The following is a 27,376-nucleotide window of genomic DNA, read 5'->3' as shown; positions in this document are numbered from 1 at the left end:
AAAAAAGAATCTGGGAAAAATAAATGTATAAAGAGCATAATCATATGAAGAATGTCAAATCTAAAATAAAGCTATCATAGGGCCCGGAGAAATAGCACAGCGGCGTTTGCCTTGCAAGCAGCCAATCCAGGACCAAAAGTGGTTGGTTCGAATCCCGGTGTCCCATATGGTCTCCCGTGCCTGCCAGGAGCTATTTCTGAGCAGACAGCCAGGAGTAACCCCTGAGCACCGCTGGGTGTGCCCCCCCCCCCAAAAAAAAAAGCTATCATATTGAAACAGAGCATATTATGTGTTTTTTGTTTTGTTTTGGTTTTTTGGTTTTTGGGTCACACCGGCAGTGCTCAGGGGTTACTCCTGGCTCTATGCTCAGAAATCGCTCCTGGCAGGCTCGAGGGACCATATGGGATGCCAGGATTCGAACCACCGTCCTTCTGCGTGAAGGCAAACACGCCTTACCTCCATGCTATCTCTCTGGCCCCCAACAGAGCATATTATATATGAGACAAGAAAGATGATCTTTTCAAGGACTAACGAGGCTCTTAAAAACTTCTTTATTTGACTTTCAATAAAAATTATTTCTTAGGTGAACAGAAAGGCAGCAGTAATCATCACACAGAAGAAGCCCAACTAATGTCAAAGGCTTTACTTTTCAGTTCCACGTCACAACCACTGTAGAATTCTCCTTCCCTGTGGAATTCCACCACTGTTGTTTGGTTCACTTATCTCACTGGAATCGGTCTTTTCTGGCCACTTTGCAAATCCAAAATTCCCAGTTGTAACAGTAGTCAATATGTCAGCCATCTATAAACGGTTGTACTTTCTAGGGGAAGTCCTGACTTTAGACTAAGGGACCCACAAGGTGCTGGGGCTCATACCTGGGTCTCTAATAAGCAAAGCATGGGATCCAGTGATTTGAGCTATGTCACCAGCCCTAAGATTAATTTTTTGGGGGAGTGGGCACATGCCCATATACCTAGTTATGCTCAGGATTTCCACCTGACTGTGCTCACAAGTCGCTCCAAGCAGGCTTGGGGGACCATATGGGATACAGAAGCCCAATGTAGAATGCTCTACCCACTGTACCATCACTCTGCCCCAACCTAAGGCTTATTTTTTATTAAGGACCTTTTAAGGGGCTACAGTAATTATGGTATTCATCCCCCCCCCCCCCAAAAAAGATAGATCCTTAAGTGTAAAAAAGTGCTATGTGCTTATTTTAGGCCCAACAGATAGTTTAAGGGGCTGAGTCAAATTTTAGGTACTGTACGGGTCCCCAGAGGGATGTGGGAGCACAGAGTTTGGAAAAGTTTCAAGCACCGACAGGGTATGGGCCTAAAGACCAAAACCAAACCAAGCATCTTTAAGATAAAAAAAAAAATAAAAAAATCCATTCCTAAACTCATTATTGGTCAGCAACGTAAGGAGTTGATCACGCTTGCTATCTCCAAGTCGGAGAACACAAACTTCAGCAGCACAGCATTTCTTCTGGGCAGCTCTCCTCAGCTCAGAATGAGAAACATCCCTTGCCTGAACTGGATCCTGCACCATGGCCTGCACTTGTCTCTTACACAGTGGCTTTCAGTTCTTCATTATTCAGCCCTGGGGATCTCTTCTCCTGAAGCTCTTTGTCAGAGTTTGGGGAAATCGTTTTTATGGCATGAACAACATCTGAGTCCAGTTTTCTTCTTTTCTTCTGTTGGTACAAGTGGGATTTGGACTTTATATGTGCTAAGACAAGATAAACAAACGAACAAAACAAAAGAAAAAACAAATATCTCATTAAAATTTCTATAATTAATCCTAGAAACAATTAACTTTATAATTTATAATCTTTCTCTTTTAGGAGAAGGTGATGAGAAGGAAAGAACTCCTGAGAGGTGCTCAGGGGGCCTGGGAGCTACTTCCAGTGATACAAGCTCTATGATGCTTGGGGCTATAGTGCTAGGGACTGAAACAAGGTCTGTTGCATTGACATGTGCCCTGACCTCTGTACTATGTCCTGGCTCCCACATCCTTTAACAATAATAGGATCAACTCATGAACTGATATAGCAGCTTAACGTTCTTTTATTCTGTTTATTCGGGGGCCATGACTGGCTATGCTCAGGGCTAACTTCTGGTTGTGCTTGAGGAGGACCATAAGAGATGGCAGGGATAGAACCCAGGTGGCTGCAAGCAAGGCAAATGCCCTCCCCATTGTATTGTTGCTCCAGCCCATGAATAATCTTTTTTTTATTTTTGGGCCATACCCAACTCAGATATCCCTCCTGCAAGGCAAATGCTCTGCCCACTGTAGTTTATGCCCCCACCCTTAAGTAACCTTTTTTCCGTTTTTGTTTTTGGGCCATACCAGGTGATGCTCAGGGGTTAGTTACTCTTGGCTATGTGTTCCTGGCTTGGGGGGATCAAACTGTGGTCTGCACTCAAGGCAAACGCCCTACTGCTTGCACCACCGCTCTGGCCCCCTAAATAACCTTTTAAACTGCAGGGGTCTCGTTTCGGCCCTCCATACAACATTTTGTGGCCCTGCCCTAGAGGAATCTTTTGTTTTGTTTTAGTTGTTTGGGTCACACCCCCAATGTTCAAGGCTTACTACTGACTTTGCACTCAAGGATCACCCCGACTTTGCCTCCTGCGGCCCCCAGGTAAATTGAGTTTGAGACCCCTGTAAGGGAAGAATTACACTATCTTGCTAGCAATCTAGAGTGGGTGTACACTTAACGAATACAGTGTGTTGGGGGCTTTAGATCAGTAATCCTAATAGTCTTGCAGGGCAGTACTTTTCAGGTTCTTGTACACAGGCAAAAACTGAAGAGATCTTACATGTTTGTCCAAGGACACAAAGGAGATAAACTCTATGACTTAACCTTGCTCCAGAAAAAAAAAAGCAACATTTCCCAGTCAAGAACCTATACCCAATTTCCCAGTATGGGACTTCCTGTTACAGATACATTACAAATCACACAGCTAAAAAGCCACAAGTTGGGGGCCGGAGAGATAGCACAGTGGCATTTGCCTTGCAAGCAGCTGACCCAGGACCTAAGGTGGTTGGTTTGAATCCTGGCGTCCCTCCATGCCTGCCAGATAGCCTGAGCAGATAGCCAGGAATAACCCCTGAGCATAGCCGGATGTGGCCCAAAATAAAAATAAATAAATAAATAGCCACAAGTCCCAACCCCCATCTGAATTATAGACCAGACGTCCTGCTTTGATGCAGGCAAACTGTACCCAAAGCTGCCTTTCCAAACTTGTTCCCTGTCCATACAGGGACATCCATATGTCCAACAGACACACCATTTGAAAAACTAGCTGGCAAGAGTCACCCTCTTCAACCATGTGATGAAAATCTTATTTGGGAACACCTAAAGAGACAATTACTAAAAGAAAGTCTCTCGTATACATAAAAAACAATTTTTTAAAGCTTTGAAGCAGTAATATATAAGGAAGAGGTTAGAAGTCAGAGAAAAGTTTACTTGGGTGGAAAAGTCAGCTTTGTTCTATAACTAGAGCCTAAGGAGAAAAAGAGGCTCTGGCCTGGCGCTCCCCAGCAGCAGGAGATGGGAGCAAGGAGCTGACAGATGGCACTATAGAAGGCCTCTCACAAGCCCAGTTCACAAAAGCTCACAAATGTTGCTTCTCTAAGGCTAGCCCGAAGGACATTCGACAAATCGAACCACTAAGTTTCCTTTAGAAAAAACAATCAGACACTCTCTTTCTATTCCCCTTTCATCATTATAAACCAGCAACAATCGAGGCTTCTTCTGCTGCTTGGGCAATCACAGCCATCCCCAGTCTCTGACAATGAACTTCATTTTACTAGAGTTACCAACTAATAGAATTCATCATATTATTAATTGGTATAGGGAGAAAAATCTACTTCTAAGAGAATCCCGTGCACAGCAGTCCTCTGAACAGAAGGATTCCAGGCACTGAGTAAACTACTGAGTCCTAAAACGAATGAGTTTGTAATTTGATAGGAAGTCGTGCCTTCAAGGTAAGGCCCTTTGGGCTTTAGTTGAGTGACACAGAGACAACAGGACTGCAGTGTGATCTGGCAGAGAAAACTGGCCAGAGTCAAAAGGCCTGGGCAAAGCCTGAAAAAGAAGTTATTCCCCTGTCTACCTTCTTTACGTAAGTCTGACCATCTTTCACAGCTTCCCTTAAACACTTAATATCAGACAGTTTCTGTATCTCTGCAAGGCTTTACCTCAGAGGTAAAAGGAGACCCTCCTTTTGAAAACTGCTAACGAGGAAGAACTGCACTTCCTGTCCCCTTTCCAGCTGTTTCTGCTACTTTAGCACCTGTGTGAGCTGCCTGATTCCTGTACAATCCTCTCACTCTCACTGATTTCTAAACATAAAAGACCAAGAAACTCCTATACGGCAGGATCTCAGAAGTCAAAGGAACTCAAGAAAGTTAACCTCCAAGTACAAAGCACACCTGGCTGTATAAAATATCCACTGAAGCTAAAGCTAGAAGGTAGATGGATTTTTCTTTGAAGTAATTGTGCAAAGATAGTTCTCCAGTTTGGGAGAGTCCATGAAACGACCATGGGGTGTAGGACAAATGGAGCCATCCCTTTACGCAGAAGCAGATTAGCATTCAACTCTCACAGACCTGATGTTTTTTCATGTAGTCAAGGTGACCCACCCTCACAGCTTTTTCCCATGCCCCCACGCTGCAGTCTACCTGCCCATTCTCGGTCCCCAATGATGATCCGATCGCACAGCTCACACACATGGCGATTTCTCTTGTTCTCTGTTTCAGTACATGATACTTTCACTGGTGTGACTTCAGGCTTGCGGCCCTAAAATGAACAAGGGAATGGAGAAGCAGCATTCAGAGAAGAGACTGAACAGCATTCTCTGATACTAAAGGGAATGGTATCTTCTCCAGATTCATCATCTCACCCCAGAGAGCAGATGGGCTCTAACGACCCTTTAGCAACAACCTTCTTCTTTTTTTTGGTCAAAATAAAAATTATTATTTTTTTAATCTTTATTTAAACACCGTGATTACAAATATGATTGTAGTTGTATGATTTCAGTCATGTAAAGAACATCCCCCTTCACCAGTGCAACATTCCCACCACCAATGTCCCAAATCTCCCTCCTCCCCACCCCACTCCTGCCTGTACTCGAGACAGGCTTTCTATTTCCCTCATTCATTCATATTGTTAGGATAGTTCTCAATGTAGTTATTTCTCTAACAGCACTCATCACTTTGTGGTGAGCTTCATGTCATGAGATGCACCTTCCAGTCCTCACCTCTTTTGTCTCTGAAAATTACAGCAACAATCTTCTTAAATTTAAAAGCAATAATGAAGGCTTTGGGGCTCCAAAGTAAAAGCAGTCAACCCTTCTACTCTCTCCCATGGGGTTACGAAAGGCTTGATTACTAAGCAAAGGAATTCTCCAAAAGAATAAAAACGGTCATGTGCCAAATAATCACCTGGATAAAACTTTGCACGATTTCAAGAGCAGGTTCAAGAACAGTCTCCTCCCATTTCGAAGCATCAGATACTTCTAAGCCATATACCGGGGGAACATTGGGACCAGGTCCTGATGGTGACAAAGAAAAGTTGTAAGAAATCTAATCAAAAACTCAATACATGGAACTAAAGAGATAGCATGGAGGTAGGGCATTAGCCTTGCATGCAGAAGGTCGGTGGTTCGAATCCCGGCATCCCATGTGGTCCCCCAAGCCTGCCAGGAGCAATTTCTGAGCATAGAGCCAAGAATAACTTGAGTGCTGCTGGTGTGACCCCAAAACCAAACCAAACCAAACCAAACTCAATACATTTCCCAGGCCTCCAAAATTCTCAAGGAAAAACAACTCAAAGGACTAATAATTCTGCCCATGCCATTCAACCTAACCAAAAACATGAACCAAATAACAACATACAACCCCCACCCCCACCCCAATCTAGAAAGTTAAACTGGCCTAACAAATCTAGTAGTAGAATCTTGACATAGTGGTACAAGATGTTCCAGGTTAGTTGGAAAAACAGAACAGACATGGCTCTGGGGACTACTGTAAAGGCTATAATGAAAAGAGAACACAGGAGGAAGAAAAAACTGACAGCCACAGAGTGTCTGTACAAAGTTCTGTACTATCTTAGAGTGATTTTGCTCTGTGGTAAGAGTTCAGAGCTCTTCTGAGGAGCAGACCTGGGTCTCAGACAATCATTCATGAAACTAACAGATCCTACCAGCATGGGCAGGGACGTAACAGTCAAGTCACTGATTCTGAGAACTAGAAGAAAATCTTGGGGATTAATTAGTTGAGTCCCTTCTTTTAGGAAACAGTCCTATAGTGCTATTCAAGAAAACACCCCTAATTAATACTTCTGGAAATGAGACTACTGGTAGCCAGGAATATAGTTCTAAGTATTTCATCCACTAGAGCTGACTATGGCATTTCCTCAGTCTGTGCACATACCACATTGTCATCTACAGTTAAAGTCAGTTGCCTAAAGGCAAAGAGCATCACCTCATGGGCAAAAACATCAAAGTCTTTGGGATGCCAACAGCTAGCAGGTGCTGGCCTTTTGAATGTGCCAACCACAAATAAGATTCTTCATAAACTGGACTGGGCTGCACCTGCCACCACACGGAAAGGTGAGACCAGGAAGGTGCAGGCAGCATCCACAGCACACCTGGCCGTGGCTAAGCTCTGCACCTGTTTCCAGGCCACTCTATATTTTCCTCCCCCCCGCCCCTAAGTCCTTTGTTGGGCTTCTGTGCCCTGTCTAAGCACCTTTCAACAAGTTCTCGGCTCCCAGCTGCTATTTCTGGCTTGGGTCCAAGACCAAGATGGGGTGGGTAAGTCCCTCTGGCGACTCGCCAGAACCATATTCAAGCAGACCAACTCTGGCCAATCACACATGGCTCCTGATTTCCAGGGCAGCTGTGCCTTTCACTCTAGCACCAGGACTGTGCCGGCATACAAGGAATAAGGAATGGACATATGATGTGCTGTGTCACTCACTCCCCCATCTCAGAGATGAGATGAGGGAGTCTCACATCATCACAAAAAAACTTCTTTTGTTTCGGACTGATTGTTAGTCCTGGGGAGAGAGAAGCAATATTAGAAGTATGTAGTATGGAGGATCAGCAGACATAAGGACTGCTCTCTAACAGGCCATCCAAAGGCAACAGGCTAAGGCGAAGTGTTATTTTGGCACCAAAAATGCACTATAGAGTTCTGGCAGAGGACAAGGACTAGGAAAAAACTTCAGCAAAACAGAGTGGGTGGTCAAGGCCCAGACCCAGGAGTAGGTCTGTCTGTGCTAATGTTATAGAAATGCCACATGTATGGAACCTTGGACATAATTCCCATCCCCAGAAAACAATAAGCAAAGTAAGACTGAAAGACCCCCAAGATAAAACTAGGGCTTAATCCCCTTTAATTTAATCTCTTTTCAGCTCATAACTACACAATTTCTAATGTAATGCCCCAAACTAATGCTGTCTAACTAAAGTTATAATGTAAAGTATAGTCAAAAGACAATATGCTGGGCCCGGGGAGATAGCACAGCGGTGTTTGCCTTGCAAGCAGCCAATCCAGGACCAAAGGTGGTTGGTTCGAATCCCGGTGTCCCATATGGTCCCCCGTGCCTGCCAGGAGCTATTTCTGAGCAGACAGCCAGGAGTAACCCCTGAGCACCGCAGGGTGTGGCCCAAAAACCAAAAAAAAAAAAAAAAAAAAGACAAAATGCTAGGGCGGAACAGTAATATAGCAGGTATGGCATTTGCCTCGCAAGCAGCCAATCTGGGTTCAAAATCCAGGATCCCATATGGTTCTCCAAGCCCCGCCAGGATTAATTCCTGAGTGCAGAGCCAGGAGTGACCCCTGAGAATCGCCTGGTATGGTTAAAAAACTAAATTAACAACAACCTAACCCAAAAAAGTAAAAGGAGGGTGGAAACAGAGTATAGAAGCCAGAGTGGGTACGGTGGATAGGGAATTTGCCTCCCATGCAGTCGACCTGGGCTTGATCCCTTCCATCTTATAAAGCCCCCATCGCCCTGACGGGTGTGATCTCTGAGTGGAAAGCCATGTGTGCATCACTAGGTGTAGCTTCAAAACAGGAAATACAAACAAAAACAAAAAAAAAAAAAACAGAGTAGAAGAGATAGCACAAAGGATGGGAGCTTGCTTTGCATGCAACTGACCTGGGTTTGATTCCTGGTATCCCATAGGATGCCCTAAGCACCACCAAGAATGATTCCTAAGTGTTGAGCCAGGAGTAACCCCTGAGTATCACTGGATTTTGCCCCAAAACATTAAAACACAAACAAAACCCACAAACTATTGGACATGGGGCTTGTACACCTTTTAACTGTGGTGTTCACAGGGAATTGCATGCCTTGAGTTGCCACTATCACAACAACCTGGATGATATGTGGGTGGAAGCTAATGGGAGAGATGCTAGGATTGTACTTGACACAGCAGCAGCACCTCGTAGTAGCAAGGAGTACTGGATTTTCAGTCTCATATTTGCAATGTAGGTACTCTAACCCACTGAGCTACCATGGGATCTCCCAAGAACCATCTGAATTAGGAAAACCTTCCTATAGAAAAACTAGGCTACTCTCTGGTCAAATCAAAAGTAAAATCAATCCTAAGCATAAAATCTGCAGATTTTCTTATTCTGCTGACTGTTTGCAATCAGCATCACATATTCAAGACTTATAAGATTCCTGACTAGAGATTTATTTTTAGAGAAATCACAAGAAAACATGTCTGGACAATCATTTATGCAACAGAGACCCTCCCTTTGGTCAATTTCCAAATCTCAGAAAAGCACCAGAAACTCAAGTTCATTATCCAGCAGAGCTAAGGATATCTATATTCTCTTTAAAAAAGCAAACACACACACACACACACACACACAAAACTAGGGGTCAGAGAGATAGCACTGTGGCAGGGCGTTTGCCTGGCAACCAAGCGGCCAACCTGGGAAGGATCTGGTTCGATTCCCATATGGGTCCCCAGCCTGACAGGGGTGATTTCTGAGTGCAGAGCCAGGAGTAACCCCTGAGCTTCTCTGGGTGTGGTCCAAAAACCAACCAATCAATCAATCAATAAAGTTAAAAAAACAAAAAACAAAACAAAACAAAAAAAACTAAGAAATATGGAGAGCATGAGACTTACTGGCCAAAAACCGGTTTTTCACCCACTGGTTCTGTTTCCTGGCATATCTCTTAGTCACTTGTTTGAGAGTTTCAATGCCTAAAAGATACAGAAGATAAAAGAACCTGTAAGTACGTACTTCTTACCCTGCTCAAAGGCAGGTCCTCCCAGCCCCACAGACTGAAAAACCAGTGACCAAAGCACACTGTGGACACTGAGTAGATGAAAAGCTCAATTCGGAGCTGAAGGTCCTCTGGGGCTCTTCTAGTCTCAGATCATACCAGCAGGGTGCTGCCTGTCGCCAACGAATAGATAGAAATTCACACCTTTCTTTAGGAGCTGGTTACTAGTCTCTGGTGTGCACTTTCCCTCAGTGATCAGGTACTCGTGAAATTCCTTGAAGCCAATTGATTGGAAGATACCATGTTGATAGTCCTGGCTGGGAACAGGAGAGCATCAACAGATGAGCCATTGCATCTGAGAGCTAGCAGGGGCCTTGGGGTGATCTCGCTGAGGCATTTCCTCTCAGATAAAGATATTAAAATCCTTAGCAGTCACTACCTCTTTAAAATCCCTATTTCACCACCCACCAGGAGCCAGGTTACTTCCTTAGAAAATCAAATCCTGGGGCCGGGCGCGGTGGCACTAGAGGTAAGGTGTCTGCCTTGCCCACACTAGCCTAGGACAGACTGCGGTTCGATTCCCCGGTGTCCCATATGGTCCCTCAAGCCAGAAGCGACTTCTGAGCTCATAGCCAGGAGTAATCCCTGAGCATTACTGGGTGTGGCCCAAAAAAAAAAAAGAAACAAAAAAAAAAAAAAAAAAAAAAAAAAGAAAATCAAATCCTAGGGGCCGGCGAGGTGGCGCTAGGGTAAGGTGTCTGCCTTGCAAGTGCTAGCCAAGGAAAGATCACTACCGTGGTTCGATCCCCCGGCGTCCCATATGGTCCCCCCCAAGCCAGGGGCAATTTCTGAGCGCTTAGCCAGGAGTAAGCCTTGAGCATCAAACAGGTGTGGCCCGAAAAACCAAAAAAGAAAAAAAAAAAAAAAAAAAAGAAGAAAGAAAATCAAATCCTGGGCCAGAGAGAAGCATGAAGGTAAGGCATTTGCCTTGCATGCAGAAGGATGGTGGTTTGAATCCTGGCATCCCATATGGTCCCCCAAACCTGCCAGGTGTGACACCTGAGCATAGAGCCAGGAGTAACCCCTGAGCGCCGCCGGGTGTTACCCAAAAACCAAAACCAAACAAACAAAAAAAATCAAATCCTGGGTGGCCAGGGAGATAGCTGCTAACTAAGTAGCACTGAACCCTAAGTTAGGGCTTTTTAAAATTGATTTATTAATCTGGACAACACACAGCAGTGCTCAGAGGTCATTCCTGGTGGTGCTCAGAAGTAATATGTGGTGCTGAAGACAAAACTGGGAGTGGCCACGTTCAAATCAAGCACCTTAACCCCTCTACTTATCTCTTGGCCAGGACCTGAGTTTGAACCCCAGCATCACATGACCCCAGAGCACCACTGGGGTAACTCTGCATTGTAGGGCCCAAGCAATTCTGCATTGTCAGGCCCTAGCATTTAAGCATCTAACCCAAGCAGTCAGATTAACAGCAGGAATGGCCCCTAGTCCTATGAACACCACCTGAGAGGAAAAAATAATATTAACTCCTGGACAATAATCCATCTTATTAGCAAACTTCAACTAAAACAAGTATACAAACCTTTTTCAAAAAAAAAAAACTTGCCAAAGGACAAAGGCAAATAATAAACAAGTAATTCCAAAGTTAATACTATGTTATTTTGACCATAAGCAAGAGATGGAGAGTACGTCAGAGTCAAAACTAAAAATCTCACCTATTTTCTGAAACTCTCTTCTGATTATACCGTCTGTGGAAATCTCTGAGTTCATCCAAAAGCCCAGCAGCCACCATTTCATCCACCCTTTTATCCAGGCGCTCATCTAGAACTTGAATCACATTAGCTCATCAGTGAGCAAGACTGACCTCGGTGCCACAAAGAGGATTTGTTTAATTATTCAGAGATCAAAACTGTATTTCACATTATCACTTAAGACTCTGCATTTTGGGGCTGGAGCAGTGGCACAAGCGGTAAGGCGTCTGCCTTGCGCGCTAGCCTAGGACGGATCGAGGTTCGATCCCCCAGCATCCCATATGGTCCCTCAAGCCAGGTGTAATCCCTGAGCATCACCGGATGTGGCCGAAACCCACCCCCCCAAAAAAGACTCTGCATCTCTAATATAATGTCAAACTGAAGCTTATTATTTTTAGTGCCTAAGGAGATGCATAAAATTATACAATTATATACATACATGAAGCTAGTGCTCAGATACACCTCACAGTGCACAATTCCCGCGTTGTGTAGTGGTAGGAAAGACCCAGAGAGCTATAGGGAGCACTCTTGGCTCATGTGAACAATACCAGGAACTGAACTCATAACCCCATGCTTACGAAGCAGGCTTTCACCCAATTCTCAATGAAACTATAAGATTTGTACTAGTATCATGATCTAAACTTTATAGAAGAGAAAAATTGAAGTTACATTAATCTCCCTTAAAACTCACATAGAGGGCATGAAGAGATAGAACAAGGGTAAGGCACTTGCCTTGTACAGGACCAACCCCAGGTACAATCTAGGTCCCCCCACCCCGTTTGACTCCAGGAGCACAGAACTAGGAGTAACTTTGAGAATAGCAGGTATAGCTCCTAAATTCAACCACCTCCCCACCCCCACACCAAAACCCTTCACATAGATTGAGGCCAGAGAGACAGTTCAAAGGGCTGAAGCACAGGCCTTACATGCTGAGACATCTCTCCCGCACCTGTACCTCATGATCCCTCAAGGTGCCAAGCTGCTCTGGTGGCTCCCAGAACTCTGCAGCTAGTGCAGCACACCTATCACTGGAACCAAATATTCAACCATTCAGCTGAAACACCTGGAGTGCCCCAGACTCCCCAGCACTGTTTGGGGAAGACCCCTCTAAAACAAAAGCATCTCACAGAACACAGTAGAGCAGGAATCTAAGTCCAGAGGTCTGACTCAGAGATCATGCTCTTAACCTGGGACACTGTAACTGCCCAATCACATGAAAACCTCATCTTAGCCAGTTAGAGAACTCAATGGGCTGGAACATACACTTTGCATGCAGGAGTCCTAGGTTCCATCTCTAGCATGAAATGGTCACCTGAGCAGTCAAATGTGGCACCAAAACAATAATCAATCAAAAATCCTTCCACATCTAACCTGACCTGATGACTCCTAGGCTACTTTACTAATGGGCTCCTGAGTCCCTAGAGAATGCACGTCATCCCTCTTCTCAGACCCAAAGCAATTTCTATTCCTGCATTTAACTTTTTTTTTTTTTTTTAACTCCTTAAATCTGGCACTGTTGGGGAAAGGCTTTGACTCAAGTAGAAGAATATATGCCTAGTATGTGAGACTTCCCAGTCATGGCTAAGTACAGTCTGGTTGCCTCCAGGTACCACCAAGAGTGTTATCCCCTATGCCCAAAAATGAAACAAAGAGGATGGAGAAGAGAGAAATCTCATATCCATCCCTAAAAACCCACGTACGGCACGAAATATGTGGGAATCCATTGAATCTTATTAATCTACTGAATGAAGTTATTACCATCACCTGGCATTACTGTAAATTAGCAAAAAGAGACCATCAGGTTAGTTACTACTTCTCAGACTTACTGCTTCTAAAATAATCAGTAGCACAGTCTCCAGCCAACACTTCCCAGCACTGACCTTTCCCTTTCTCCTTTGGTCCCTCCCTGGAAGGCAACCTTTTTCTTATCCCACCCATCCCATCTCATCCCAGCCAAGGTATTTCAGCCCAGTAAAACATCTTTAGATTTACTCCATCTCTAGGATGGTCTATGGCAGGGGTCCTCAAACTTTTTAAGCAGGGGCCAGTTCACTGTCCCTCAGACCATTGGAGGGTCTGACTATAGTAAAAACAAAACTTATGAACGAATTCTTTTTTTTTTTATTTTTTTTTTTATGAACGAATTCTTATGCACACTGCATATATCTTATTTTGCAATGAAGAAACAAAACAGATACAAATAAAATATGTGGCCCACGGGCCATAGTTTGAGGACCACTGGTCTATGGAAATGGTACTGACCCTTAATAAATAAGTGAATAATAACAACAGTGTTAAAAAGGCAAATACTTGTTCAGTACTTATTATGAGCTGCTCATGGTTCTAAGATTTATATATAGCAATCTATTACTATGAGCTGTATCTCTAATGGACTCAAGAGCAGAGCAAAGGGCTTTTACCTTTCTGGTCAGTATGAAGCCAGAGGATGCAAGGGTTAGGAAACTTCAGAGGACCTCCAAGAGGACCACCACCTTCCTCTGCATGTTGGCGATGAAGAAACTCACTATGAGAGATTCCTGTTTCTTCAAACACTTGTAAACTCCTAAGTCATTTAAAAGAGGAGGGAGAACACTCATAAAACCATTATTAAATGTTAATTCTCAAATGAAATAAGGAGGAATGTTATTGCAGAATGCCTCGATCCCATTTTCACTAAAGATATGAGGACCCAGGATTATTCTAACCCTAGTTAATCAAAGAGTCCTAAAGAAAACATTATAGAGTTCGAGGGGTAGACAGTGGATAGGGTGCTTGCCTTGCATATAGCCAAACCAGTTTTGATTCTCAGCACCACATATGGACCTCTAAGCCTTGCCAAGAGCACAGAGCCAGGAGTAAGACCTGAGTATGGGAAGGGAAGAGAGTAGAAGAGGAAAAAGGAGAGGAAAAGAGCAGAAAGAGAGGAAAAGAAAGAAAAAGAAAGAAAGAAAGAAAGAAAGAAAGAAAGAAAGAAAGAAAGAAAGAAAGAAAGAAAGAAAGAAAGAAAGAAAGAAAGAAAGAAAGAAAGAGAGGAAAGAAGAAAGAGAGAAGAAAGAGAGGAAAGAAAGAAGAAGAAAGAAAGGAAAGAAGAAAGAAAGAAAGAAGAAAGAAAGAGAAGAAAGAAAGAAAGAAAGGAAAGAAAGGAAAGAAAAGAAAGAAGAGAAGAGAGAAAGAAAGAAAGAAAGAAAGGAAAGAAAGAAAGAAAGAAAGAAAGAAGAGAAAGAAAGAAAGAAAGACAGAGAGAGAGAAAGAGATAGAGAAAGAAAGAAAGAAAGAAAGAAAGAAAGAAAAGAAAGAAAGAAAGAAAGAAAGAAAGAAAGAAAGAAAGAAAGAAAGAAAGAAAGAAAGAAAGAAAGAAAGAAAGATTCTTCTACACAAATAGAAAGGGATTGACTCACTTTCAGGTAAGCAGTGAAGAGTTTGTTTGAAACACTATTACAAGCCAACATGTCTAGTCTCGCTGGAATGCCTTTCCCACAGTACAAAAGTATGCTGTCTATCCAGCTCACCAACTTTCTTTTTAAATACATCTAAAATTAATAAAGAATGCTCTGACTAATTTGGGACTCTAGCAGTACAAAGATCACTGAAGGAAAAACTTACATACTTATTCTGTCCGAATCTATTATATTATACAGCACCAGGTAATTTAACTCCCAAATCTATACTCTACCACTCTGAGTGATTGCAACTTATCAGCTTGAAAGTGATCTTTCCCTTCCTGACCCAATTCCACTTCCTGAAACTCTAACACAAGAGTAGATAGCTTGTTATATCTTTCTCTATCACTGGCCACTCAGATAAGACTATGAGTGAAAAATGTAGCAACAGATAGCTCACTCATCTGAAAGTTAGAATATAGCCTCAAAATAAAAGGAAATTTAAAAAAAGAAACTGCACAATTCTAAGACTATAATTGTTTTACTTAGAATCTACTGACCTATTAAGACTGTTCACAGCTCATTTCTTAGAAGTAGCAAAATGAGGTGATAAGAAATGAGATATAGGGGCTGGGGAGGTGGCGCTAGAGATAAGGTGTCTGCCTTGCAAGCGCTAGCCAAGGAAAGACCAGGGTTCAATCCCCCCGGCATCCCATATGGTCCCTACAAGCCAGGGGCAATTTCTGAGCGCTTAGCCAGGATTAACCCCTAAGCATAAAATGGGTGGCCGAAAAACAAAAAAAAAAAAAAAAAAGAAGAAGAAATGAGATATAATAGGGCTGGAGAAAGTACAATGGGTAAGGTATTGTCTGGGACACAGCTGAACTGGATTTGATACTGTATGGATCCAGAGTATGCCAGGAGTGATCCCTGAAGTGTGGCCAACACAAAAATATTAAAAATTGACCACGGTCGGGGCCGGAGAGATAGCATGGAGGTAAGGTGTTTACCTTTCATGCAGAAGGTCATCAGTTCGAATCCCGGCGTCCCATATGGTCTCCCGTGCATGCCAGGAGCAATTTCTGAGCGTGGAGCCAGGAGTAATCCCGAGCACTGCCGGGTGTGACCCAAAAACCAAAAAAAAAAAAAAAAAAAAAAATTGACCACGGTAGGGACCAGAGGAATAGCAGAGCAGGGAGATGTTTTTCTCGTACGTGGCTGATCTGGGTTTAATCCCTGGCATCACATATGGTTCCCCAAGCCTGCCAGGAGTGATTCCTGAATCCAGCTAGGAGTAACCCAAGCACTGCTGAGTATGGGCTAAACCTCCACCCAAAGATGATCATGATATTCCTTCATTTAAAAATAAAATAAAATTGGGGAATGAGGAGTGTGGGGGATATACATAGCAGTGCTCAAGACTTACTCCTTGTTCTGCATTCAGAATACTCCTGAGGGTTTTGGGGGGCCACATGGGTGCTTGGGATTGAACACTAGTTGGTAATGTGTTAGGAAGTGCCCGAACCATTATATTATCTCCCCAGCCCCTCATAAAAATCTTTCGAAAGATTTCTATTAAAATATTTTAGGGGGGAGCAGAGAAATAACATGGAGGTAAGGCCTTGCATGCTGAAGGATGGTGGTTCAACCCCAGCATCCTATATGGTCCCCTGAGTCTGCCAGGAGCGATTTCTGAGTGTAGAGCCAGGAGTAACCACTGAGTGATGTGGTGTGACCAAAAACAAAAACCAAAAACACAAAAGCCAAAAAAAAAAATTTAGGGAACCGGAGATAGCATAAAGGTAAGGCATTTGCCTTGCATGCACAAGGTCGGTGGTTTGAATCCTGGCATCCCATATGGTCCCCTGAGCCTGCCAGGAGCGAAATCTGAGTATAAAGCCAGGAGTCACACAATGAATGCTGTTATGCTGACCCAAACAAATAAATATGGAGCTGGAGAGATAGTATAGTAGATAGGTGCTTGTCTTGCACATGGTCATGTCAAACCATCCCATATAGTTCTCCAAGCACTGCCAATAGTGATTTCTGAGTGCAAGTCCAGGAGTAACCCCTTAAGTACCACTGGGTATGGCTAAAACAAGGAAACAAACAAAAATAAAATATTCAAAATATTTTAAACGGACATCTGAATACTTTAGTATAAAATTTACTTATCTAGACTATGCTTGCATCTTCACTATCCTACTAGAATTGTGTGTGGGAAATTGTAATTTTTTTTAACGTTTTAACGTTTACTATTAAATTTCTTTAAGGGCAAGGTGTAGAAATGTGTAGGATTTCTACAAATTTAGGAAAGATTTCTAAAAAAAATTGTAGCTAAGGGGAAATAATGGTGAAAAAAGGGTTAATACAAATTAATCCACAAGAGTCACTGACTGAAGTGGAATATTCCACAATCTCTATCAATGCCAGATGTAGTATCAACATTAGTAGAGCAGGTTCTTCATTAGATCTTCCTGCCAGAGAATGTCAGTCCCAACACTGCAGAAAATAAAGCTACCACACGAGGCAGAAATTCAAAAAGAAGTGAAGACAGTAAGACTTTAAGAGTTCGTTCACCATCTTTCTCCTCCCTTCAAGGAAGTCTCCATCGTAAAGGTGAACCGATCTATGAGACAGTTTATAAAATCTGCCTCCTACTGGGAAAGCTGCTGGGGCGGAACTCTGTATTGCATAATCAATTATGAAACCCAAATCACAATGTAAAACTACCTGCATGCCAGAAAAAATTCAGATGAAAACTGTTATACAAGCAAAGATCAAATACAAAATGAAGCAAGATAACACAGGCCCTAGGGAAAAACTATTGTATTATGCATTTTAAATGTAACAACAAAGTAGGGTGCGACTATTTACTAAGGGAGTTGGTCTGAGGCAAGAACTCAGGAACTACCAACCTGCTGAACTAGAACATATAAATCTCCACTAATTGCTATTCTCAAACCTCTCTCATCCAAGCGAACTGACAAAATGACTACCCCTGACCCCAAAGAACTCAGGGCTGACAGGCTCAGGTTCTCTCCTCTCCTCTCCTCCCCTCCCCCCTCCTCTCCCCTCCCTTCCTTCCTTCCTTTCTTTCTCTCTTCTTTCTTCCTTCCTTCCTCCTCTCTTCCTCCCTCCCTCCTTTCTTTTTCTTATTTATGTTTTTGGGTCACACCCAGCAATGCTGACACTACTCCTGGCTGAGTTCAGAAATTACTCCTGGGGGCCAGAGAGATAGCATGGAGGTAAGGCATTTATTTGCCTTGCATGAAGAAGGATGGTGATTTGAATCCTGGCATCCCATATGGTCCCAAGCCTGCCAGGAGCGATTTCTGATCATAGAGCCAGGAGTAACCCCTGAGCACTGCCCGGTGTGACCAAAAACCAAAACCAAAAACAAACAAACAAAAAAAGAAATTACTCCTGGGAGGCACAAGTGACCATATGAAATGCCAGGGACCAAACCAGGGTTGGCCACATGGAAGGTAAACACACCCTACCCACTGTGCATCTCCCTGGCCCTGGCCTCAGGCTTTCTTACCGAGCTACTTTGCGCTTATCATGGGGGTGCAGCTTTGCAGCCATTTCTGGATCCACCTGACTTAGGCGTTTGTGGAGTAGGTCACCATCTTCCTTTTCAAGCTCTACTTTCCGATCAATCATTTTCTTGGTGTCCATCTCCTGGGGCTATTAAGTGAAGATTTAGAACTCGTTTTAACAATTCCACATTGACAGAGTATATATGCTGGTACTTTGCTAAGTGATGCTAATACAGAAGAGACTATTTCAGGTCCTGTTATATAGGGAGACAGATCATAAACGGAAAATCCCAATATACCATGTTAAGTACCATGAGGCCATAACAAAGAATGAGGACTTACTCTGAGGGACGTAGTCTGGTACTCTGTTTTTTGTTAGAAGTACACATGTACCAAAGTGAACATATCTACTAGATTAATTTACCTAGAAGCAATAGTAACTAGGGTGGACCAGAATTGCTACATTACAAAGTCCCACCTTATGCAGTAGCATAAGGTTGTGTTGGGCATTCCCTTAACATATAGATTGTTTAGCCAGGAAATGCTGAATCAGACTATTATACTGTTAACTTACATGAAGATACTAATTAATTCACTGAGAACATCTTTCCCACGCACAGCCCCTGCCCTGAGGCCAACTTAGACAGCAACCTTTACATATAGACATGGCATATGCTTCAGAATATTAAGCAGGAAAATTACAGTTGCTGAGTATAAGAAATACACAAGCGTCAACCTTCCTCCTTCTCAAGTTAGTTGACAAGAAAGAGGAACCACATTTCCTCAGTGAATTATAAGAGAACCAAACATACCTTAGTATCAACAAGGACTTTCCAGAGCAGAGACTCAATGTAATAATTGGTTCCACCCACAACAATAGGAATTTTGTCTCGGGAAAATATATCTTCAATGTGAACATTAAGAAATTTAACTCTTGGGGCCGGGAAGGTGGCGCTAGAGTTAAGGTGTCTGCCTTGCAAGCGCTAGCGTAGGATGGACTGTGGTTCGATCCCCCGGCATCCCATATGGTCCCCCCAAGCCAGGAGCGACTTCTGAGATCATAGCCAGGAGTAACCCCTGAGCATCAAATGGGTGTGGCCCAAAAACAAAACAAAACAAAACAAAACAAAAAAAAAAAAAAAAGAAAGAAAAGAAATTTAACTCGGGGCCTGGAAAGATAGCACAGCGGTGTTTGCCTTGCAAGCAGCCGATCCAGGACCAAAGGTGGTTGGTTCGAATCCTGGTGTCCCATATGGTCCCCCGTGCCTGCCAGGAGCTATTTCTGAGCAAACAGCCAGGAGTAACCCCTAAGCCGGGTGTGACCCAAAAACCAAAAAAAAAAAAAAAAAAAAGACAATATTGGGGCCAGAGCAGTGGTGCAAGCGGTAAGGGCCTCAGAAATGCAAGGCATGTGCTGTTGAGCATCTTGGCCCAAGAATACTTCATTTATTAAGCAGATTAATCATTTTCATTTCCTAGGTTACTAATGGTTTCCACCTAGATTAGTCTTTATAAGTTTTATAATGGGCTATTTTCTCTTAATTTCTGGGTCACACCTGTGATATCCAGAGGTCACCGACAATAGTTGGTATTTGGGGGATAGTGTGCTGCCATGTAGAAAAACTGGCACTTCAGCCCCTTGAATAATCTTCCTAGCGCCTGGTTTTTGTTTTGTTTTTCTTTTTTGTTTTTTTTTCACTTTTTTTTAGGAGGTCTCAACAAGTATTCTGGAGGCTGGAAGGTTCCTCCCAGAAAATCTTGGCCAATAGGATCACTGCACAACTAATAGGTGCAATTCACACCTATTAGTACTCAGTTGTCTCCAAGATTTGCACCTGAGTGTAGGAATCTCCTGTCAGGGAGTGATAATGTCACCTATAAAACATGCCACCACCACCCCAATTGTCAACAGACTGGGATGTATAAAGCCTAATGGTTGGAGAAGGGGGCCCAGAAAGACTCAGGAGAGAGACCATATAGGATGCTGGGGATTGAACTCAAGTCAGTCTCAGGTCCGCCGTGTGCAAGGCAAACACCCTTCCGCTGTGCTATTGTTCCAGCCCCATCGTGGCTTTAATATTGATACCAGTTCCCTTTCCCCTTTCTCTGAGAATATCCATCTTTAGGTGGCTTTTTGGGGAGATTATCCTTCTGAGTTACACACAGAGGTGTAATTCATTCAATGTCACTGCTAAGTACTTAAAAGAACAAAGCAACTGGTATACCTTCTTTCCTAGTAAGAATTTGGATGAGCCGGGTGGTGGCGCTGGAGGTAAGGTGCCTGCCTTGCCTGCGCTAGCCTAGGACAGACCTCGGTTCGATCCCCCGGCGTCCCATATGGTCCCCCAAGAAGCCAGGAGCAACTTCTGAGCGCATAGCCAGGAGTAACCCCTGAGCATCACAGGGTGTGGCCCAAAAACCAAAAAAAAAAAAAAAAAAAAAAAAGAATTTGGATGTTTTAAGCTTTTGCTGTTAAAAATAATGATGGAGAGGCTGGAGAGATAGCATGGAGGTAGGGTGTTTGCCTTGCATGCAGAAGAACAGTGGTTCAAATCCTGGCATCCCATATGGTCCCCCGAGCCTGCCAGGAGCAATTTCTGAGCGTAGAGCCAGGAGTAACCCGAGTGTAGCCAGGTGTGACCCAAAAAATAAACAAACAAACAAAAAGGATGGGAGGGTCAACGCAATAGCACAGCAGTATGTCTTACAAGTGGCTAACACAGGACAGACCCTGGTTCGAATCCTGGCATCCCATATGGTCCCCCAGACTGCCAGGGATAATTTCTGAAAATAGAGCCAGGGGTAAAACCTTGAGTACCACCAGGTGTGGCACAAAAATAAAAAAAGATATTTAACAATGACATCAACAGTACAGCATGCCTCACATGTAGTCACTATCCCTAACACCACCAAAAGGACTGGAATTTTTCTGCTTTCTTAAGGCTAGGCATAGAATTTTTTGTTTGTTTGTTTGTTTTTTGGTTTTTCGGGCCACACCCATTTGATGCTCAGGGGTTACTCCTGGCTAAGTGCTCAGAAATCGCCCCTGGCGTGGGAGGACCATATGGGACGTCGGGGGATTGAACCACGGTCCTTCCTTGGCCAGCACATGCAAGGCAGACACCTTACCTCTAGCGCCACCTCACCAGCCCCTAGGCATAGGATTTTGATAAAAAGTTATTAAGTTAAAATTTGTTCCCTAAACATTGTTTCATTTCTTCCTATACCTGCTTCTTCACTTGGAGCTTTTAAATGAACTGTCAAGAAGAGAAATGCAGTTGACAGCCACCATGGCTTTTACATGGCTTTTACCATCATCTGACTAAACTCCACTGACCACTGAGGATAACTTCATATTATAATAATAGGAGGGGAAAAAAAGGTGGAAATGTTGATGCAATGGCAGTTGGACTTAGACACACACCCCTCGGATAACCTCACTATAATGACGTTGGATCTAGACATGCCCCAGGACATAGGTACCTTGGATGCGGCCCCTGTCATGTGGGTATAAAAAGAAAAACTTGAGCTGGAAGGGGAGCCCAAGACAGTGACCAGAGCAACACCCACAGGTCCAGTGGGGGGCAGAAATAAAGCATCGGTATTTATTCCTCTTTTTCTTTCTTTTTTTTTTTTTTTTTTTTTTGGTTTTTGGGCCACACCTGCCGGTGCTCAGGGGTTACTCCTGGCTGTGTGCTCAGAAATAGCTCCTGGCAGGCACGGGGGACCATATGGGACACCGGGATTCGAACCAACCACCTTGGGTCCTGCATCGGCTGCTTGCAAGGCAACGCCACTGTGCTATCTCTCCGGCCCCCCTCTATTTCTTTCTTGACTAAGGGTGTATGGGCCTCCTCCGGCCAGGTGGCTGGTGAATTTCTATCTCTTTCTCTCCCAGAAAACTTTCCAGGGGTGGCAGCAGAAGACTTCAGGAAGGAATAAAACGGATACTTAGTTCCTCTCTTCTCCTCCCCCTCCAACTCAAGGCAGCAGCTACAAATTGGTGTCCCTGGGTGGGCACAAGGCCCCACCCAGCAGCTGGGCCCCACCCCCCCACCCCTGAGCCTTGCAGCTCCGCAGCTAACTGCAGCCTGGCAGGACCTGCAGATAACTGAGGTAATTCTACACTTCCCTATTTTAAAATCACATTTGTTTGAAAGTTTTATTAAACTTTAACTATAAAATTATCTAGAATTTATTGTGTATAACACGAACCTGGTTTTATTTTATTCCTGGACAATTAACTGTCCCAAGAATAATTAACTACACTGTTCTGAAATGCCATCTTGGTCATGAGCTCTGTGTGTGTATGTACACATGTGAATTTTCTATTTTGTGCCATAAATCTGTCTAGTATTAAGTAAGTTCTATTCTATTATAATTATTTTCCAAAGATTTGAGGGTGGAGCCCCACATCTGGCAGTGCTCAAGGATCACTCATGGTATTACTATATGCAGTGCTAGGACTGAATCAAGATTGGCCAGGCACAAGCAAGTGCCTTACAGCTGCGTGTGTATCTCTCTGGCCCTCAACAGATTTCAGTATCTGCTAGTCTGGATATTAAATGAAGTACAAATAGTAAAATAAATGGCAGCATTCTTTATATTATTTTTTCAAGAACTCCTTTATATTACCCAGAACTAATTTTTCCAGTCTTTTCTTACCTAACAATACCTGGGAAATATACTTGTAAATATTATATATAATATATATATATATAGTTTTTGGGTCACACCCAACAGCACTCAGAGGTTTACTCCTGGCTCTGTGCTCAGAAATCGCTCCTGGGAGGCTTGGGGAACCATATGGGATGCCGGGATTCGAACCACAGACCTTCTACATGCAGGGCAAATGCCCCACCTTCATGCTATCTCTCCAGCCCCACTTGTAAATAATTTTATATCTCCACTTAAAGCATGACAAGCTGAAGTTCTCGCTAAAATTTATATGTTCAAAACAGGCTGCACTAGCTGCAGATGTAGCTCAGCCAGAGAATTAAGTCTCTGCAAAAGGGTCACTAAAAAGAAAAATTTTCAAGCTTGGGCTACCACAAATCCCCCAAACCTAGTTGTTGTCTTTCCTAAGGATATCAAAGCAGCTGCCTTGTTCCTGAAGTCCACCACAGTGTAATTTGTCACAAGAGGATCCACAAAGCTGATCATGTGGTGCTGGCACAGACTCTGCTCTTGGGCTGAAACCTTGTTAGTGATGATGTCTAGCCCTTCATAAACCTAGGAAAAAAGAAAGACATCATGAGTTATCTGCTTCCCAAAAAAGCTCACTCATTGAGTACAATGATCTACTATTCTTCTTCCCAGCCAACGCCCCTGAATAACCAAAGCACCAGTGTCAAGGTATTCTTACCAATGCATAGTGAAAGCCACAAATCACAAGACAAAATAAGTAAAATAGAACATAGATGCCCTGGAAGTAAACCTATAGTACAGTGGGTAGGACACTTGTCTTGCACATAGAGAACCTGGGTTCAATTCCTAGTATGCCATATGATCCCCTAAACCTTCTAAGAGTGATCCCTGAGCACAGAGTCAGGAGTAAGCCAGAGCATTGCCAGGACTGGCCCAAGAAACAAAAGAGAGAGAGAGAAAAAAAGAACATAGACATACTTATGAAATTGTGGCTATTGGCTCAGACTTAACAACAAAATGGAATTAAATGTGCCAGAAAACTAATCATGCAAGAATAACTGAAGATTCTTTAGGCTTGAACTTTAAGCTTATTTTTACAATCGGCAAGTTGTTTTGCTTATTCTACTTATCACAAATCCAGAAAGGAAACATTCTTAATTGCTCATAATTCTACTTCAAATATTTAAATATTTCTTGGATTTAAATGGCTCTGGACAATTTTAAAATTTGACTAAGATTGGCTCCATTTGTGGAGAAGCGGAGTATCTATAAAGATATATTATAAAACACCAATACACTTTGAAGTCAGAACCTTTAATACGACTGTGTTCTGGCAAAAAAACACTGTGATCTATCCAAATTACTGCTTCAGGGGCTCAGCACATACAGCCTAAATACTCAAAGGAAATATCCTGTCTGTGAGCTCTTGATCTGCCAATGTGACTAAAAAGTTCAAGTGAACTTTTTCTAAATGCGAGGTAGGTCTCTGATGGAGAACAGATCTGAAAATACTAGTTTGAAAATAGGGATGAATGCTTTGAGATTAAATGTTCTCTCTGTAATCACTGATTCTACAGGGAACATTGAATGAACAAATAATAAGTTCCATAGAGCCCACAAAGATGTTAAAAGCATTTTTTATCTCACGTTTCCCTTTACTTATATGGGTGTCAAATAAGTATAGTACAGTATAATGGATAGGAGAAAAGACCCTGGCGCCAGGCTGCCTCCGATCAATTCCATGCCCTGCCACTTACTCATTTTTTATACTTGAGAACAGGCAGTCACTAACCGCTCTGTACCTCAATCCCTCATCAGTATAAATGAGAACAAAAATAACTATCTCCTAGCATTGCTGAGTATATTAAATGAGTTAATACATGTAAAGCATGGAGGTTTTTTGCAAGGAGTGGGGTGGTGATGGTTGGCCACACTTGGTAGTGCCACTCCTGGTAGTGGCCTGGGGAATCATATGTGATGCAGGGATGGAACCAGGGTCCGCAGCATGTAAGTCAAGCACCTATCCCCTGTGCTCTCCCACCCCCTTAGTTTTACTCCAAAACACTGTGAATGTTCTAGAAGGGTCATTTTATCACTACCTATAAAATAACCATTTAACTGCTATCACAAATACAAGGAGGATGGAAAATTCTGTACTCTCAGCTACTTATATCCTAAAGGATGCAAGCTATCTTCAGGCAAAATAAAACTTTTATTTTATAAGTACAGCTACAGGGGAAAGAAATGGCTCTGCCTTTAACTCATTTAATCTGTGCTTAATCATAAACATATATCCTTACAACTGAGTATTTTTGTTTTCTTTTGAGCCACAATGGCAGTCCTAGAGGGCTGCTCCTAGCTTGGTATTTCAGGGTCGTTCTGCAGCAATGCCAGGGAAACCTCCTGCATATGTTCCAGTCCTTTGACCCATCTCCCGGGCCCTTATACCTAAATACTGATGGAATTCTTAGATTATGTTATTTTCTCCATATTTTGAACAAAATTTCCTTTAGGAATTATAAGGTGCATAAGATACTGTAGTGTTCTGTGCAAATTAAGAAAAACAAGAAGAGGTAAGGGGTGAGGAGAGATATTACAATGGATAGTATACTTGCTGATCCCCAGCACCCCATATGTTCCGCCAACCATGCTGGGAATGATTCCAGAGCAGAAAGCCAGTAGTAAGCCCTAAGCATTATTGGGTATGGGCCAAAAATAAACAAGAAAGAAGAGGGAAAGGAAAGGGAGGTGTGTCCTAAGGGGAGGGGGCAGAAGGGAAAGAAGGGGGGGAAGGAAGGAAGGAAGGAAGGAAGGAAGGAAGGAAGGAAGGAAGGAAGGAAGGAAGGAAGGAAGGAAGGAAGGAAGGAAGGAAGGAAGGAAGGAAGGAAGGAAGGAAGGAAGGGCTAAAAGGGCATGGGGGGGTGGGGGTGGGGGTGGGGGTGCTGGATAGCTCAAGAGGCTGAGCATACACTTTGCTTGCAGGAGGGCAGGGTTCAGTCTCCAGTACCTCCGGGTCCCTTGACACTACCAGACTCATCTGAGAGTAGCCCCCAGACACTATTGTGGTTCATAAACAAAACTTTTAAAAAATAAAAGATATGCGGGGCCAGCGAGGTGGCGCTTAGAGGTAAAGTGTCAGCCTTGCAAGCGCTAGCTAAGGAAGGACCTCGGTTCGATCCCCCGGCAACCCATATGGTCCCCCCAAGCCAGGGGCAATTTCTGAGCACTTAGCCAGGAGTAACCCCTGAGCATCAAATGGGCATGGCCCGAAAAAAAAAATTCCCAATGTTTTAAGACCTCTCTCTTCTTCCTTCCCTCCCTTTCTTTTATAGCTTTCTTCTTCCCTCCCCTCTTGTCACATCCAGCTGTGTTCAGGGCTTACTCCTGGCTCTGTGTTCAGGGGTACTCAAGGGATTCCTAGCAGTGCTCTGGGACTGAACCAGGATTGGCTACATGTTAGGCAACTGTCTACCTGCTGTGCTAGCTCTCCAACCCCAATTCCCCTCTTCAATAGAAACTAGCATTAAGGGGCAGGCGCGGTGGCACTAGAGGTAAGGTGTCTGCCTTGCCAGCAGTAGCCTAGGACGGACCGGACCGCAGTTCCCCCAAGCCAGGAGAGACTTCTGACATAGCCAGGCGTATCCCTGAGCGTTACCAGGTATGGCCCAAAAACCAAAAAGAAAAAAAAAAAAAAACTAGCATTAAGGTGTAAGCTAGAATTATCACTCCCAACTCCAATAAAAGTCAAAATGTGGGGCTGGAGAGATAGCACAGTGGTAGGGAGTTTGCCTTGCACACAGCTGATCCAGGACTGACTGTGGTTCAAATCCCGGCATCCCATATGGTCACACGAACCTGCCAGGAGCAATTTCTGAGCACAGAGCCAGGAGTAACCCCCTGAGTGCCACCAGGTGCGACCCAAACCCTCCCTCCAAAATTTAATGGAACCAGAGAAATAGTAGAGCAGGTAAGGTGTTTGCCTTCCATATGATTTAATCCCAGCATCCATATGATCCAAACATTCAGGAATAATTCCTAAATGCAGAAGTGGGAGTAACCCCTGAGCATAATTGGGTGTTGCAAGAAAAAAAAAGGAAAAATTTAGAAGAAATAAATTAATGGTGGGTGTGTGTGTGACAGTAATAGTAATAAGTTGGATAAGACATCTGTCTGGTATGCAGCTGACCCAAGTCTGATCTTCAGCAATCCATCTGATCCTAAGCCCACCAAGAATGACCCCAAAGGGGCTGAAACGATAGCATAGGGGTAAGGCGTTTGCCTTGCATGCTGCCGAACCAGGACTTGGGTTTGATCCCTGGCATCCCGAATGGTCCCCCGAACTTGCCAGGAGCAATTTCTGAGCACAGAGCCAGTAGTAACCCCTGAGCGCAGCAGGGTGTGTCCCCAAAAACAAACAAAAAGAATGACACCCCAAATTTTAATTTAAAACTTCAAAATAAAATTAGTGGAGGTGGAAAGATGAGGCTGATCTGGGGGTTAGATCCCTGGCAACGCACATGGTCTTCCAGGCACTGAAGACATGGATCATGGGCTGGAGGTCCAGTGCTCAATTCCCAGCACCAAATGGCACAGCTCACTCCTAACATCACCTTTCGCCCTGTGGCCCTAGTACAGTACTGCTGGGTGCTCCAAAAAATAAATATTTTAAAAATATAAAGAAATTGAGGCTGATAAAAGGCTACATCTATAACGATGATGTTTCATACTCTTGTATTTTATTTTATTTGGTTTTGGTTTGTTTTATAGGCTAGAGGCTAAATA

General features: G+C 43.4%; 1 protein-coding gene across 1 annotated transcript in view; it reads right to left on the bottom strand.

Moving 5' to 3' along the window:
• Nucleotides 1-1,375: 1,375 nt before the first annotated feature.
• Nucleotides 1,376-27,376, bottom strand: part of TRIT1 (tRNA isopentenyltransferase 1) — a 59,093-nt gene continuing 33,092 nt past the window's right edge. Inside the window, exons 2-11 of the mRNA XM_049774831.1 lie at nt 23,039-23,179; nt 18,760-18,858; nt 17,950-18,095; nt 13,446-13,588; nt 10,990-11,101; nt 9,464-9,576; nt 9,159-9,236; nt 5,452-5,561; nt 4,690-4,807; nt 1,376-1,728 (exon numbers count right to left, since the gene is read on the bottom strand). Coding sequence (XP_049630788.1) covers nt 1,565-1,728; nt 4,690-4,807; nt 5,452-5,561; nt 9,159-9,236; nt 9,464-9,576; nt 10,990-11,101; nt 13,446-13,588; nt 17,950-18,095; nt 18,760-18,858; nt 23,039-23,179 — 1,224 coding nt within the window. The 3' untranslated portion in view covers nt 1,376-1,564. The remainder of the gene's footprint in view (nt 1,729-4,689; nt 4,808-5,451; nt 5,562-9,158; nt 9,237-9,463; nt 9,577-10,989; nt 11,102-13,445; nt 13,589-17,949; nt 18,096-18,759; nt 18,859-23,038; nt 23,180-27,376) is intronic.

Source organism: Suncus etruscus, chromosome 6 (genome assembly GCF_024139225.1).
Source record: "Suncus etruscus isolate mSunEtr1 chromosome 6, mSunEtr1.pri.cur, whole genome shotgun sequence".
In the NCBI taxonomy this organism is placed as follows: Eukaryota; Metazoa; Chordata; class Mammalia; order Eulipotyphla; family Soricidae; genus Suncus; species Suncus etruscus.
Note: the sequence above shows the minus strand (reverse complement) of the source record. Positions and strands in the feature narration are given on the sequence as shown.